Source organism: Eretmochelys imbricata, chromosome 2, assembly GCF_965152235.1.
Source record: "Eretmochelys imbricata isolate rEreImb1 chromosome 2, rEreImb1.hap1, whole genome shotgun sequence".
NCBI lineage: Eukaryota > Metazoa > Chordata > Testudines > Cheloniidae > Eretmochelys > Eretmochelys imbricata.
Window position 1 is genome coordinate 29,974,438 of NC_135573.1, and position 13,987 is coordinate 29,988,424.

The 13,987-nt window shown below is 37.6% G+C and overlaps 1 protein-coding gene across 3 annotated transcripts in view; it reads left to right on the forward strand.

Annotated features, from left to right (window-relative positions):
* CSMD3 (CUB and Sushi multiple domains 3) overlaps positions 1–13,987 on the forward strand; it is a 1,168,908-nt gene that overhangs the window by 1,032,389 nt on the left and 122,532 nt on the right. For all 3 annotated transcript variants that reach the window (XM_077808852.1, XM_077808853.1, XM_077808854.1), the window contains one exon: positions 4,565–4,753. In XM_077808852.1, the coding sequence (XP_077664978.1) occupies positions 4,565–4,753 (189 nt within the window). The remainder of the gene's footprint in view (positions 1–4,564; positions 4,754–13,987) is intronic.

Here is a 13,987-nt window from a genome sequence, read left to right on the forward strand (position 1 = left end):
TAAAATATATTTATATCTTATTTAGAATAGTATGGCAAATACTCAACATAAAGAGTTAATTAATTTCTGCTGCTCAGAATAGAAAACTAGTTGAAACCTAGCGTCAAGTTCTGCATTACAGCTGCATACAACTCCATTTAACTGCCAACCAAGTGCTGCACAATGCCTTAAAATGTGGGGGAGGGGAGGGGAACAACTGTGAAATTGCTTATCTGTTATGGTCAGATCCCAGATATGGTAACTATTGCTACCACTTTCTGATAAGTATCAAATATGTTGAACCCCTAGTATGGCCACTAGTCCTGTCCACTCTTTTGGGCAACGAATTAAATAAACATGAAATGAAAGAAGAGTAGGTGTACCAAGGCAACCTCTGCCACCAGGCCATTGATGGAGGGTTCTTGGTGGCATCCCGGTGGAATGTGGCAACATGAGCCCTTTCAGAGACCAGAGTTTACATTTCAGAATGCCTGCAAGTTAGTAGTGCTGAATATCTATGAAGTTATTGGAATACTGGAATTAATTTTAGCATCTTGTGATTTGGGAGAGGTTCCAGCCAAAAGTTGGAAAATAATGAAGAAATGAAGTGATTTAGGTTGTTTGAGCCCTTAAATTCAAAACTGAAAAAAGCAAAAATGCTCCCTATATATGATAGTATACTTTGTAAGTAAAGGAGAGCAATGAATCTGTCACAAAGAAAGGTAAAAATTTCTGTTTCACTGCTCTGTTGACTGTCAACTGAGTGTCGATACTGATACCTAACACCTTAATATTATAGTTACATACAATATACATATGACCTCAAACCAAGGGATTCTCATAAGAGAAATTAACTTCTACTGTGTTGGGCTACTGTGGTGTATTCCCCGCCATGGGGATGTTAAATATAATTATATTATAGTCACTATTACCAAGTGGTTCAGTTATATTCACCTCTTGGTCCAGATCCTGCACTCTACTTAGGACTAAACAAGAATTGCGTCTCCCCTGATGGGTTCCAGGACTAGCTGCTCCACAAAGCAGTCATGTAAGGTGTCAAGATACTTTGTCTCTGCATCCCGTCCTGAGGTGACATGTACCCAGTCAATCTGGGGAAAGTTGAAATCCCCCATTATTATTGTTTTATTTAATTTATTTATATATATATATATATATATATATATATATAGCCTCTCTAATCACCCTGAGCATTTCACAGTTAGTATCATCATCCTGGACAGGTGATCAGTACTATATCCCTGCTGCTATATTCTTGTTGTTCAAGCATGAAATTACTATCCATAGAGATTCTATATTACAATTTGGTTCATTTAAGATTTTTACTTCATTTGACTCTACGCTTTCTTTCATATATAGCGCCAATCCCCCACCCGCATGACCTGTTCTGTCCTTCTGATATATTTTGTACCCTGGTATTACTATGTCTTATTGATTATCCTCATTCCACCAAATTTATGTGATGCCTACTATATCAATATCCTCATTTAATATGAGACACTCTAGTTCACCCATCTTATTTGGACTTCTAACATTTCTACATACGCTCTTAAAAATGTGTCACTTTTCAGCTATCTGCCATTTCGTGATGTAATTGAATGGGACTCTTTTTCATTTGATTGTTTCTCATCCAGACCTACCCATATTTTATCTTCCATCTTCTCCTCCTTACTAGGACATAGAGAATCTCTATTAATAGATCGTCCCTTAGGGGATGTCTCTGTCCGAACCATGTGCTCCTCTGCACCTGCCGGCTTTCCCCCAGCCCTTAGTTTAAAAACTGCTCTACAGTCTTTTTAATTTTAAATGCCAGAAATCTGGTTTCATTTTGCTTTAGGTGGGGCCCATCCTTCCTGAACAGGCTCCCCCTTTCCCCAAAGTTTCCCCAGTAAATCTAAACCCCTCTTCCCTACACCATCGTTTCATCCACACATTGAGACCCGCAGTTCTGCCTAGCTGACTAACCCTTCTTGTGGAACTGGAAGCATTTCAGAGAATGCCACCATGAGGTCCTGGACTTCAATCTCTTACCTAGCAGCCTAAATTTGGCCTCCAGGACCTCTCTCTCCTATCCTTCCCTATGTCATTGGTATCAAATGTACCATGACCACTGGCTCCTCCCCAGCGCTACACATAAGTCTAGCTAGATGTCTTGAGAGATCTGCAACCTTCTCACCCAGCAGGTGTCAAGAAAAATAAAACAATTAGCCCTTTCTCTCACCCCTCTAGGTGCTTGATTCGACTCTAGGATCCCACAGAATTCTAGATTCAGAGTCCAATCTACACAGGCATCTTTTATTGGTGTACAGAAATACAGCTCGAGCTGGGTGCCTCCGGAGGGGACCCCGCCCCTCAGAAATTGCAAGCAATTATACCCTCTACAGTTGGTAACACTGCCCTCACGGTCAGTCCTACTCCTTGCATTCTTTCTTATCTTCAGTGATAACGGGCAGTCTCAACTGGTTTTGAAGCTGCTTCTTCAGCATTCCTCTCAGGTCAGCTTAACCTCGGCCTAAGGCTTCAACTACTTTAATCACGTATGCTAAGTTAGTAACTTATGCTAAGTTATAGGAACAAACTTATTGAACATTCATATAAAATAGCATATAAGCACCTTTTTTATAACACAGGCAAGTCACCCATATGATTCTCCTGGTCATCGCAAACCTAACTATCTATGTTTCTAATGGATCAAATCCCCCATAACTATTACCTGTCTCTTCCCAATAACTGGAGTTCCATCCTCCAGAGAGGTATCCTCAGAGCAAGAGGATACCACAACATCATCTGGAAGGAGTGTCCCAACTATGGGATTGCTTCCCTCTGCTCCAGTTTGATGTTCTTCTTCCATGAGACTTTCATCCTCCTCAACAGCACAGAGGTTGTCGACCAGGGTTGGGACCATTCTACTCTTTCCTGTAAAGTCTCCTCCATGTACCTCTGTCTCCCTTAGCTCCTCCAGTTCAGCCACTCTGGTCTCCAAAGCCTGTACACAGTCTCTCAGGGCCAGGAGCTCCTTGCACCAAATGCACACATACACCACCTGCCCATAGGGTAGATAATCAAACATGCTGCATTGAATGCAATAAATTGAATAGCCCCCACTCTGTTGCTGGACTTCTACCTGCATTCTCTTTTTAGTCCTGAATCTCTTTCCTTTGTTGTATTTTTTTTATTGGGAGGGGGGTGTTTATTGCCATAAGTTTAAAGAACGTTAAGAGTATCTAGCTCCCCTGCCCCATAGTTCCCCTCTAAACTCCCTCGCAAAACTCTTGTTAACTGACACTGGATGCTAGCTCCTCTGGTTACTTAGGAGTGGGCTTTTTAAAGCCCTGGTCTTCTTGAGTAGCCCCGACCTCAGGTTAAAGGTTGATGCGTGCTAAAGAGTTTACGGATCAAAGCATCATTAAGAAGCTCTTAGCCTTGCCGAGCAGGCCGCTAGACTCAGTACACAGTCCCCCAAACAAAACAAGTTCATTCTTAAAGCCAGTTGGTTTTTTTTTTGCACCCACTGCTCCCCTTGGAAGGCTGCTCCAAAACTTCACTTCTCTGATGGTTAGAAACCTTTGTCTAATTTCAAGCCTAAACTTGATGACCAGTTTTTGTTCTTGTGTCCACATAGTCAACTCATCTCCTTGCCTGGTATTTATCCCTCTGCTGTATTTATAGAGAGCAATCATATCTCCCCTCAAACTTCTTTTGGTTAGGCTAAACAGCCAAGCTCTTTGAGTCTCCTCTCATAAGGTAAAACAAGCAAATTAAAAATGTATAAGAATGATATATAACCACCACTGGAAGTTAACCATCTAAGTATCTTTAGGAATCTGGGCCAAAATCCTATCCGATTATTAAAACCTTATTTCTAAACTTTATTATCTCTCCCCACACTTATAAAGATCTGTAGGGATGCTTTCCCTATCTTCAACATTTTGCACGTCCTCTAGGATTTCTGGGGAATTTCAAAGAGAGAAAAATGCAGCTGCACAGTAACTGATGCAGGTTCATTTGGGACATTCAGAAGTACAGTTAAGATTGTTGTACTGTAATTTTTAATAATTCACTTTTAGTTCACACATGGTTGACTTTTGTAGAAGTATTTTTTGTTGTGAACAAAAAAAAATACAATAAACTGAAAAAGAAAATCTTTGGCCTGTACACTTGTTGGTTTTGATTTATTAAGGGCATTTTTCATAGTAAATATTAATGCCATTTAGTTTCTTTATGCTATCATGGAACAAAAATACTTTGTTGTACATTGTTCAACGGAGAAGTTGTTATAATAACAGTTGTTCTAATGAGTCTTGATTTCACATTTGCCATCTGGGAACCAAATCCTGAAGTCCTTATTAGGCCTTATTGCGCCACCTTTACTTTCTGAATAATGCACTACTGAATGTAGAATGCCAGAATCAGAATCTTAATGTCTTTTCTCAGTCCTTGCACAGGCAAATTCTCAAATAATTCAGGTAGCGTTAGTGTAGAAACTGAATAAAACCCTCAGATTTGGCTACCATACGTTAAGAGAGGGGGAAAAAGTGTTTTGTTTTCTTTTTTGTTTTTCCCAAAGCTCTTTACTGTAGTACTCCAGAGTCCCCTCCACATGGATTCATTGTCAGTCAGACAGGTGGACAGCTCAACAGTATGGTTCGCTGGGCTTGTGATCGAGGATATAGGCTTGTTGGGAAAAGTACCGCTGTATGCAGGAAATCTCCATATGGATATCATGCATGGGATGCACCAGTCCCAGCTTGTCAAGGTAAATATGTTTAATCACATATTAACACACATTTTAGCAGATTATTTTCTCCTCTCCTGATTTAGGCCATCTGTTTTTCTGATTTAAAATAAAATTGTTTAATTTTCATTCATGGGAACCAAAACCTTCCTGCCAATATAGCCCTACAAACAAAACCAGTAAATCAAATATTTTAACAGAATCTGCTAAGGTTAGCAACTATTGATTATATGACTTTGGAAGTCATTTTGTATCACATTTTATGTAATTGTGAGCAAATTGACCTAAATAAAATGCAATCTCACCTGAATCTTCACTTAAAACTGAAGCCAACTTTACTTTTATTTATTTTTTGGATGTTCAGAAAAGTTCCCTTAATTTATATTGTTGGTTTGTTTTTCATTTCCACATTTCTCAGTGTTATATGTTTCTATTAGGATTAGGATTAGAAATGCCAAATAACTATTCCTTATTTATTCTTGCTTATTCATGATCCACCAACTATAAAGAACCAGAAAGTACTAGAACTCATGAGATTTCTAATGAAAAGTAAATGGGATTTTTTTAAATAAAACCATCTGATGATTTTGATGTCTACCTTAATATTTTGAGCCTCACATTGATTTTTAAATTTAATCATTTGGGACAGAACTCTTATATTAACATCTCCTCTCTTTGAAATAGCATGCCAAGATACAGTATGATTCCTTAATAATGAAATAGAAATGACTGTGTGGTTAACAGTTTGGTTTACAACATATATTTTCTTAAGAAGAATGATATTGTGTCAGTAACATGTATCTTATTGTATAGAAAACAATTAGGAATATTCATCAAACATGAAGTGTGCTGTCTACACTTTGTTTTCTTTAAATACAAGGAATTTATATTATTCTGTTGTATAAACTTGGACAAAATGATAATTCTATTTTACTATTCATGCAAGGTTCTCAGACCTCATTAATCACACAAGTACAGAAGCGGCAGACCTTCATTAGGGATGTGCAAACCAAGTACTTTAGCTGCTTATATGTATGCAGACACTATGTTCCTGCTGACCTATGGAGAGAAGTGAAATTCAAGTTTGTTCCATGTTAATTTTCCACAAGTAGTTTTGGGGAGCTACACTTTTCAACTGAACATTTTTGAAACATAAGAGTTCTGTGTTTATATTATGCACAGTATAATATATGTAAGCAAACACCCTGTCAAAAGCTGTGATTGCTCACTTTCTATTAAAATATTAAAAGCATGAATGTTTTCCAGACTTTCAAGTGCTCAGAAATGAAGTGCAGGTGTTACATGTGCAGTGTTATATTCTTTTAACCTTCCTGATTGTCGGGATAAAAATGTATGAGGAGTATCTTGAGAGCAAGTCATGGATCTTGATCAGATTTTTAACTACATATCTCAAATAAGTAACTTTGTGTTAAGAAAATAGTTAAATCTATTAAATGAAAATACTAATTGATTTTAGTAACTATACCTTTTAAATGGTTTATTAATTGAAGTTGTTACATAACTGGTAACTAGTTGTAAAGAACTAGTTGAAAAAATATTTATTAATCACTTGGTATTCATTCATTGCACCCACTGATAATATATTCTAAAATTTAATAATATTTTTATGTTAATTAAATGCCAATTAATTATAATTAAGCATTTAATGAAGTTTAACTATAATGCAAGTTATGGACTTGATTTGCCCCTTGGTTATATCTACTTCCAGCAAGTCCCGTTTATAGAAGGTGGTTGCAGCAGTGTTATGTGCCTGCAACTCACAGTCCATCAGAGACTTTACATCCTGCCCATGCAGCCCTAAAAGTAGTTGTTGCTGGTTATGCTTTGGCCAGAGCACCCAAAAGATGAGCTGATTTAGTGCAATTCCTGGACATCACCACATGCCCTCAACTAGAGGTGAACCCTTGCTGTTATAAAGCTGAACCCATTTATTCTATCAAATTTGTAACCCCTTGCACTAATGGCCCATAGAAAACAAACACAGTCAATAAGCTTCTCTAATGTTCTTTAATAATCGGTATTTACTTGGAGCAAGATTATGCATTTCACACTGTTTCATGGAGTAGCAGCACTACCCTAATAACAGTCGCTCCAGCTTCTCTGCCTAACAGATCATGTTTTTTCAGAGCTCTCTGGCCCCCAGAAGCAGTACAGACAGTCCTGCTACCCTCTTAAGGATAGGTTTCAGAGTAACAGCCGTGTTAGTCTGTATTCGCAGAAAGAAAAGGAGTACTTGTGGCACCTTAGAGACTAACGAATTTATTTGAGCATGAGCTTTCGTGAGCTACAGCTCACTTCATCAGATGCATACCGTGGAAACTGCAGCAGACTCTATATATACACAGAGAATATGAAACAATACCTCCTCCCACCCCACTGTCCTGCTGGTAATAGCTTATCTAAAAGCCATTTCCAGCACAAATCCAGGTTTTCTCACCCTCCACCCCCCCACACAAATTCACTCTCCTGCTGGTGATAGCCCATCCAAAGTGACAACTCTTTACACAATGTGCATGATAATGAAGTTAGGCCATTTCCTGCACAAATCCAGGTTCTCTCACTCCCTCACCCCCCTCCAAAAACCCACCCCCATACACACACAAACTCACTCTCCTGCTGGTAATAGCTCATCCAAACTGGCCACTCTCCAAGTTTAAATCCAAGTTAAACCAGAACATCGGGGGGGGGGGAGGTAGGAAAAAACAAGAGGAAATAGGCTACCTCTTAAGGATATGCAGCATGTGCCCACCTCCATGGGCAGCCAGCTATGCTGGTTGGTGAGGATGGATGATAAGTTCATAGCCCTGTCTCTAGCCCTACCTTCTCTTCCATATTTAGGGTGCCTATCAAAGCTAGTCTCACTCAGTTCTTGTGTATTCATCCAAATTTAGGAAATACAATGAAGACCAGTAACTTCACATGGACAGAAAGTGAACTGGGAGCCATTCTATGCACAGCCCTTCTTGCATACTAGTGCAGGAGCCAGAACACATACTCACCCTCATGCTATCCTGTTTAAGGCAATACAGCTCATGCAGCTTCATTGTACATTGCTACACACTTCCTATTCCACATTAATCCTAATCAACTCTTGATTGGAGATTGTCATTCAAGTCAAATTGTGACAAATTATAACAACAACTTGTTTGTGTAAGCATCTACTGAGAATCAGGATTATGGAGCCAAACACATTATCACTTATGACACAAGTGGCATATTAATCCAGATCTCCAGAGCAATTTCACAATTCTTTACTGTGGTTCTTCTGTTACCCTCTTCCATTGTTACCAATACTCTGTCCACAACTACTCAGATATTTTTAGTTTTCACAACATAGGATTTAAATCTGTGTCTTCGCTAGACTCACCTTCATGTTGTTGGTGTGCAATAGTTGAGACATTACTTTAGCATTTCTTGTGGCTAATTAAATGAGTCCCAGTAGACTTAGTAGTCCTTTCAGTCGTGGTTTTGTGAAGAATGCGACACATCATGATAGTAGGTAAAGGGGGATACAGTTCTCAATGTCCTTAATCTTGACTAATCTGTGAAAAATTAGCTCTGGGTCCAGTGTTCTAAATAGACGATACCACCCCATTTTTCACATCACTTCATAATGTGGCACTTTGCTGTGGAATCCAGACACAATTGTTAACATTAGAGTAAACACTTTTTTCTTTACTTTTGTACTGTATTTATAATTAAAATATGTCCATTTGGTAGAAAAGACCCAGTGTAGCAGCAGTGGATTAAAAAATTAGCCCTACCTCATACTGAAACGTGTGGCAATTAACTGAATCCCTGCTTTGAAGCTAATATGAAAACATCCTTCCTCTGGACTGAAGAGAAGCACAGATCCTGTCTTACACATTAAGATTATTATAAATTTCAGGCAAATAAATGTTGTGCATTTGTAATGTACTCTACAGAAATTACATTGTGAAATGATTGTCTGAGTGCCTGGCCCAGTTTTTAGTGACACAAATCCTCTGCATCTTGTATAAATCAGTAAAGCTTGCTACAATTTACTAAAACCCATGAAGATAATAAAGCTTTGAAAGAGCAAGCAGGATGACAATGGCATTTTGGAATACAATTATTATCTTGCTTCAAATGTGAAAATTTGTGCGTGTTTACAAGAAATCATAGATCCTCAACTTCTGCGGAGTTTTCTTTTTTTTTAATAGTTTTTTTCACGTGGTTATTGATTACATTTCTTGAATGTTAGACACTTTATACCAACATTACTTGATGCTTGGCTTTATTTATTTATTTATTTATTTATTCATCTAACTACTTAGCTCACTGATAAATGTTGCTTTGCACGGATCTCTCCACAAATCAATATTATTGTTAATTTGCATAATTTCTTGTGCTGGTGTCGGGCACGATGCCTTGGGGCTAAAATCTAGAGAAAATGTGTTGAGCAAGCAAAGCAAATGGCATAAAAGAATATCTAGCGGAATCCCCTAACTTCTCAATGTAATACATTGTCATGTCTGCAATGACTGGTATGCCAAAGATGCAAAACCATAAAAGAAAAAAGAATTTACAAGATTTATTGACCTCACTGTTAAAATTACACTGTTCGTTGTACTATGCTGCAGCAATGCATATTTTTTCTCAGATGAAAAGCATATTTGACAGGCAAAATACTTTGAAATACCTTTATACTGTATGAACAAATATCTGAGGTGCAGCAGTGTATGACAAATATTAGTATCTATTTCTAGAATTCTTTGGATATAAGGTTGTTTCTGGTTTACAAGAGTTGAATCCTCTTTTTACAGAATATGAAAAAAATATAATATTTGGGCTATTCTTATCTTTTGTAAAGTGTAGTACATTTATTCCAGATCACACAACTGCACATGAGCAGTTGGACAAATTGTCTGATTGCATCCCAGATGCTTAAGAAATGTCTGAGAATTTTGACAGTGGTTAGCAAGATAATTTACAGGAGATATCTTTTTCTTTAAAATTAACATTAATATAGTGAAAGTAAAAGTTCACATGTTCCTGTATTTGGTTAGTGCAGAAAATAATGTTCGACTCTTAATTCTACCTTGCAACTAATGGTTCCAGTAGAAAGAAAAACCACATAAAATCCACTTAAGTGCCAAGAGATCTAAATAAAAGAAATATAAATACAATTTTTTTCATTATCTTAAACTTACAAACAAATTCTCCATTCAGGGCTGGCTCTATTGTACTTTTGAGGTTATATGTATTTCTGATTTAGTTTTCTAACCACTTGTGAAATCTAATTGTACTTAAGATGATGAGAAGAAGGCCTAGATGTTGGTATTGGTTCTGTATGAGCAGTACATGTTAAACTGCAATCCCTTCTGCCCATCTCTGATTGTTCTCCATGGGGAAACTACATGTTCAAGATGGAGCCCCATGTACATGACAAAAGCACAGATCATGCTAGCAAGGTTTGCATTCTTAAGAAAAGTTCACAATGTCCTGGCCAGATGGAGAAAAGCAGTTTTGCTCACTTCTGCTTTTTGATTATCTAAAAGCAAATGGGAATCTAACCTGACCTTAACTTACAAATGGTGGCAGAACAATCTTAATGAGGGACAGAGAGAACCTCCAACAACAACTTTTGTTCTTTCTCTGACCCTTCATGATCACCTCAGTCCTTTCAGAAGGAAATCTCAGCCAGCTTGCCCTTTTCCATAAACCTGAACAAAAATGGAAGACCAGACACTGGTTAATAGTTGGATAGATTATTAGTGTGATGAGATGGCTTTCTGTGCAGAAGCCAAACAGATACTTCCATTAAAACAACTATTACCTAGCCTTCCTTAAGGAAGATATTTACAGTCTATATCAGCAAAGGACTCACTACTACTCCACTGGACTTCACTAGCCAGAAATGTAAGGATTTGATTTATCTCTGTGCTTGTTGGTGCTTAGATTCAACAATAACGGGGGCTACATAAAGACCTAGGTAGTGGGGTTTTTGTCCCTTAATTGTAAATTAGTTGTAAGGATGCTTGTCCATTTTTGAAAAGCACTCTGAGAGTCAAGGATGAAAATTACTATAAAATTATTAAGTGTAACACAATTTTTGTGTTCACAGATTATGTTGTAAATGAGATGAAATTGAGAGGGCAGCCAAGTCCAGAATGTCTAGGAATGTTATTCATATAACAATGTGAAACATGGCTTTTTAATTCTTTAAAAATACATTAATAAAATTAAGTTTAATTATCCTAATGAGTTAAAGTGGTATTATGAATCGACATTGCTTAATTCATTATATTGCTTTGTCCATGATGGACCAAAATGAAAATGATTCTGTATGATTGAATTGATTTTCATTTCCTCTGAAGAAAAAAAAGCAATGGAGCAGTCATATTTATTTTAGTATCTTCTTCTATTTGCCTTACAAAATTACTTTACAAAACTAATCTGCTTCACACAAGGCCCTGTCCCCTCCCCCCAAAAAAGATGAAGAAAAAGCAAGTCTGTTTATAGTAAAAACTGAACACCAGCTACGGGTTACAAAACATGGAAGGATGGTCTACTGGTTAGGTCATTTACCAAAGACTCAGAAGACCTAGGTTCAATTTCTTGTTCTGCCACAGACTTCCTGTGTTACCTTGGGCAAATCATTCTCCATTCCTCATCTGTAAAATGAGGATAGTAGTACTTCCCTACATCACAGAAGTGTTGTGAAGATAAATACATTAAAGATTATGAGGAATTCAGATACAATGGTGATGGGGCCTGATATGTACCTAAATAGATGTAATACGGTGCAACTGGAAACTAACTTTGCCTTCACTACCAAGAAAAAAATATTTTTGGTGTCAAGGCCTACCTGGATGTTTCTTAGAGGTTTATTCTTCTCAGGAATGAAACGGAGGCCTAGCCTAGTGACAGCTCTGTGCATTGTCATATGGGAGATTTAGTTTCTATTTTTTTTTTTATTTTCCCTTCTAATATCATCTGAGATTCCTTCGGAGATAAAGTGTTCAGCACCTGCATGGGAAGAAGTGTCTTATTACTTTGATTTCTCCATCTTGTTAAGATACAGCTATTCCCCTCTGAGACAATACAGCTAACAAATCCCAGGACACAGCACATGAAAGCCAGAGATAAACAAGTCTCAATCAAGAGGGGTTGATTGTTGAATGATCCATCAGAAGATATTAGACCAGTGGTTCCCAAACTTGTTCCGCTGCTTGTGCAAGGAAAGCCCCTGCCGGGCCGGGCCGGTTTGTTTACCTGCAACGTCCGCAGGTTTGGCCGATCGCAGCTCCCAGTGGCCATGATTTGCTGCTCCAGGTCAATGGGAGCTGCTGGAAGCAGTGGGCAGTACGTCCCTTGGTCTGCGCCACTTCCAGCAGCTCCCATTGGCCTGGAGCAGTGAACCGCGGCCACTGAGAGCCACGATAGGCCGAACCTGCGGACGTTGCAGGTAGACAAACCGGCCTGGCCCTCCAGGGGCTTTCCTCGCACAAGCGGCAGAACAAGTTTGGGAACCACTGTATTAGAGTTAAGCCAAAGTTTCACCAATTGTAGAGCTAGCTACACTGCCTACTTTTTTCTTCCCCTCAATCATTCCACCATAGCTACTGTTCATAAAAATAAACAAAAAACCTACCAGCACTTCCTGGAATTTGGAAAGGGTAAAAGACTAAATGTCCACTTTGGACATTATCATGCAGATCCTATTCACCTCATTGAATGCTTAGATGCTATGGTAAGAAGCACTTTAGAAAACTTCAGGTATTCCTATTACAAAATTATTCTACAGTAATGGCATATTAATCAAAATGGCAACATACATTTTACAAGAAGAGCAGCATTATTTAGATGCAGTGAAACATCTGCCATTTCAAGTCTGTCACCAGTTTCAGTAAGTACAGTTCTATCAGTAACTTTGTGTGTTAAATTGATGGGGTTATTTCAAGGGGAAACTACTACATCAATGTTGGGTTTGTGTGGTGACACTTTATTAAAACTCAGAAAGCTAGGAATTAGCTTCTTGAGACTCAAAGGTAGTTATAGTAATGTGGAGTTTTTTTCATGGACAAAAATTTCCATTTTTACACATACAAGATTTATGTTCACTGAATGCTTAGAAGGTGATAGACCATACATGACTTTCATGGGTCTCATATTCATGTGGGTCTTTGTTTACTCATAATGTTATTCCTATCACTGCTCTAATTTACAGTGTTTTCTGTGGAAAGAAAGCATGCGTAGATAGGATGCAAGGTTTCTAAATAAATGTGGTATCTAAAGAAAATATTTTCTTTAGAAAATAGTTTTAATCAGAAATTATACACATTAAGTAAACATATTTTCTAATTTAATGTTTTATATTTAACACTATGAAATAACACATTGAAATATGAAAATCTCAGCACCTCAAACCTTAGCACTACAAATGTACATCTTTATTCTGAATGGCTGTGGCTGGGTAATTTCTGCTATCCTCTCTTTGCACTCTGTATGTTTTTTCCCTCCTCCTCTTTCCTGCTTCCAAGCCCTCTCTGATCAGATCTCTCTGATTCTCTATCTTGATCTCTAGTTTTGCTTTTCTGGGTCCCCACTATCTTTTTACCTTAAATTCAGCATTCAGTATAATCCACTTATGTCAGTTTGGTCTGCTCCTGTTAACAGAGTCAATAAGAGATACAGATTTTTTCTTTATTATTGATTTCATATACTGTATACCGTGAAATGACTAAATATACTAGGTGAAAATATGATGCTTCAACAAACTGATGGAGTCTTTCACCTTTAAAACACTATTGTACAAAGGAGAAAACAGGATTAGTTAAAGAGCTCATTCAAGGAGATTGCTGGTGCCTTTAATTAAGCTAGTTTGGCATTTTCCCCATGCAGCAAATGTGAGTTACAAAACCAGGAATAGATCTAATGGTTTTTGCAATACTCAACCCAGATGATACCATTTTGACTTTGTTTTATATATATATATATATATATATATATGTAATATTTTCATCCAATAAAGATCATCTTATGATCCTTGAAATGATCAAATAGACTCTCAGACAGAGATTAGATGGTAGGCTGTATAAACCATGTGATCAACTATACATGAATATATATATTTATGAAGCCAGACAAATTGTATATGAAGGATGCAAATTATGTAAAGAAATCTGAAATGCCAAACAGGAAAAAGGACTAATAAAAGTATAGTAACACAAAAATTCAAAGTCCCTGCCACACAGAGGCTGCTGAAGT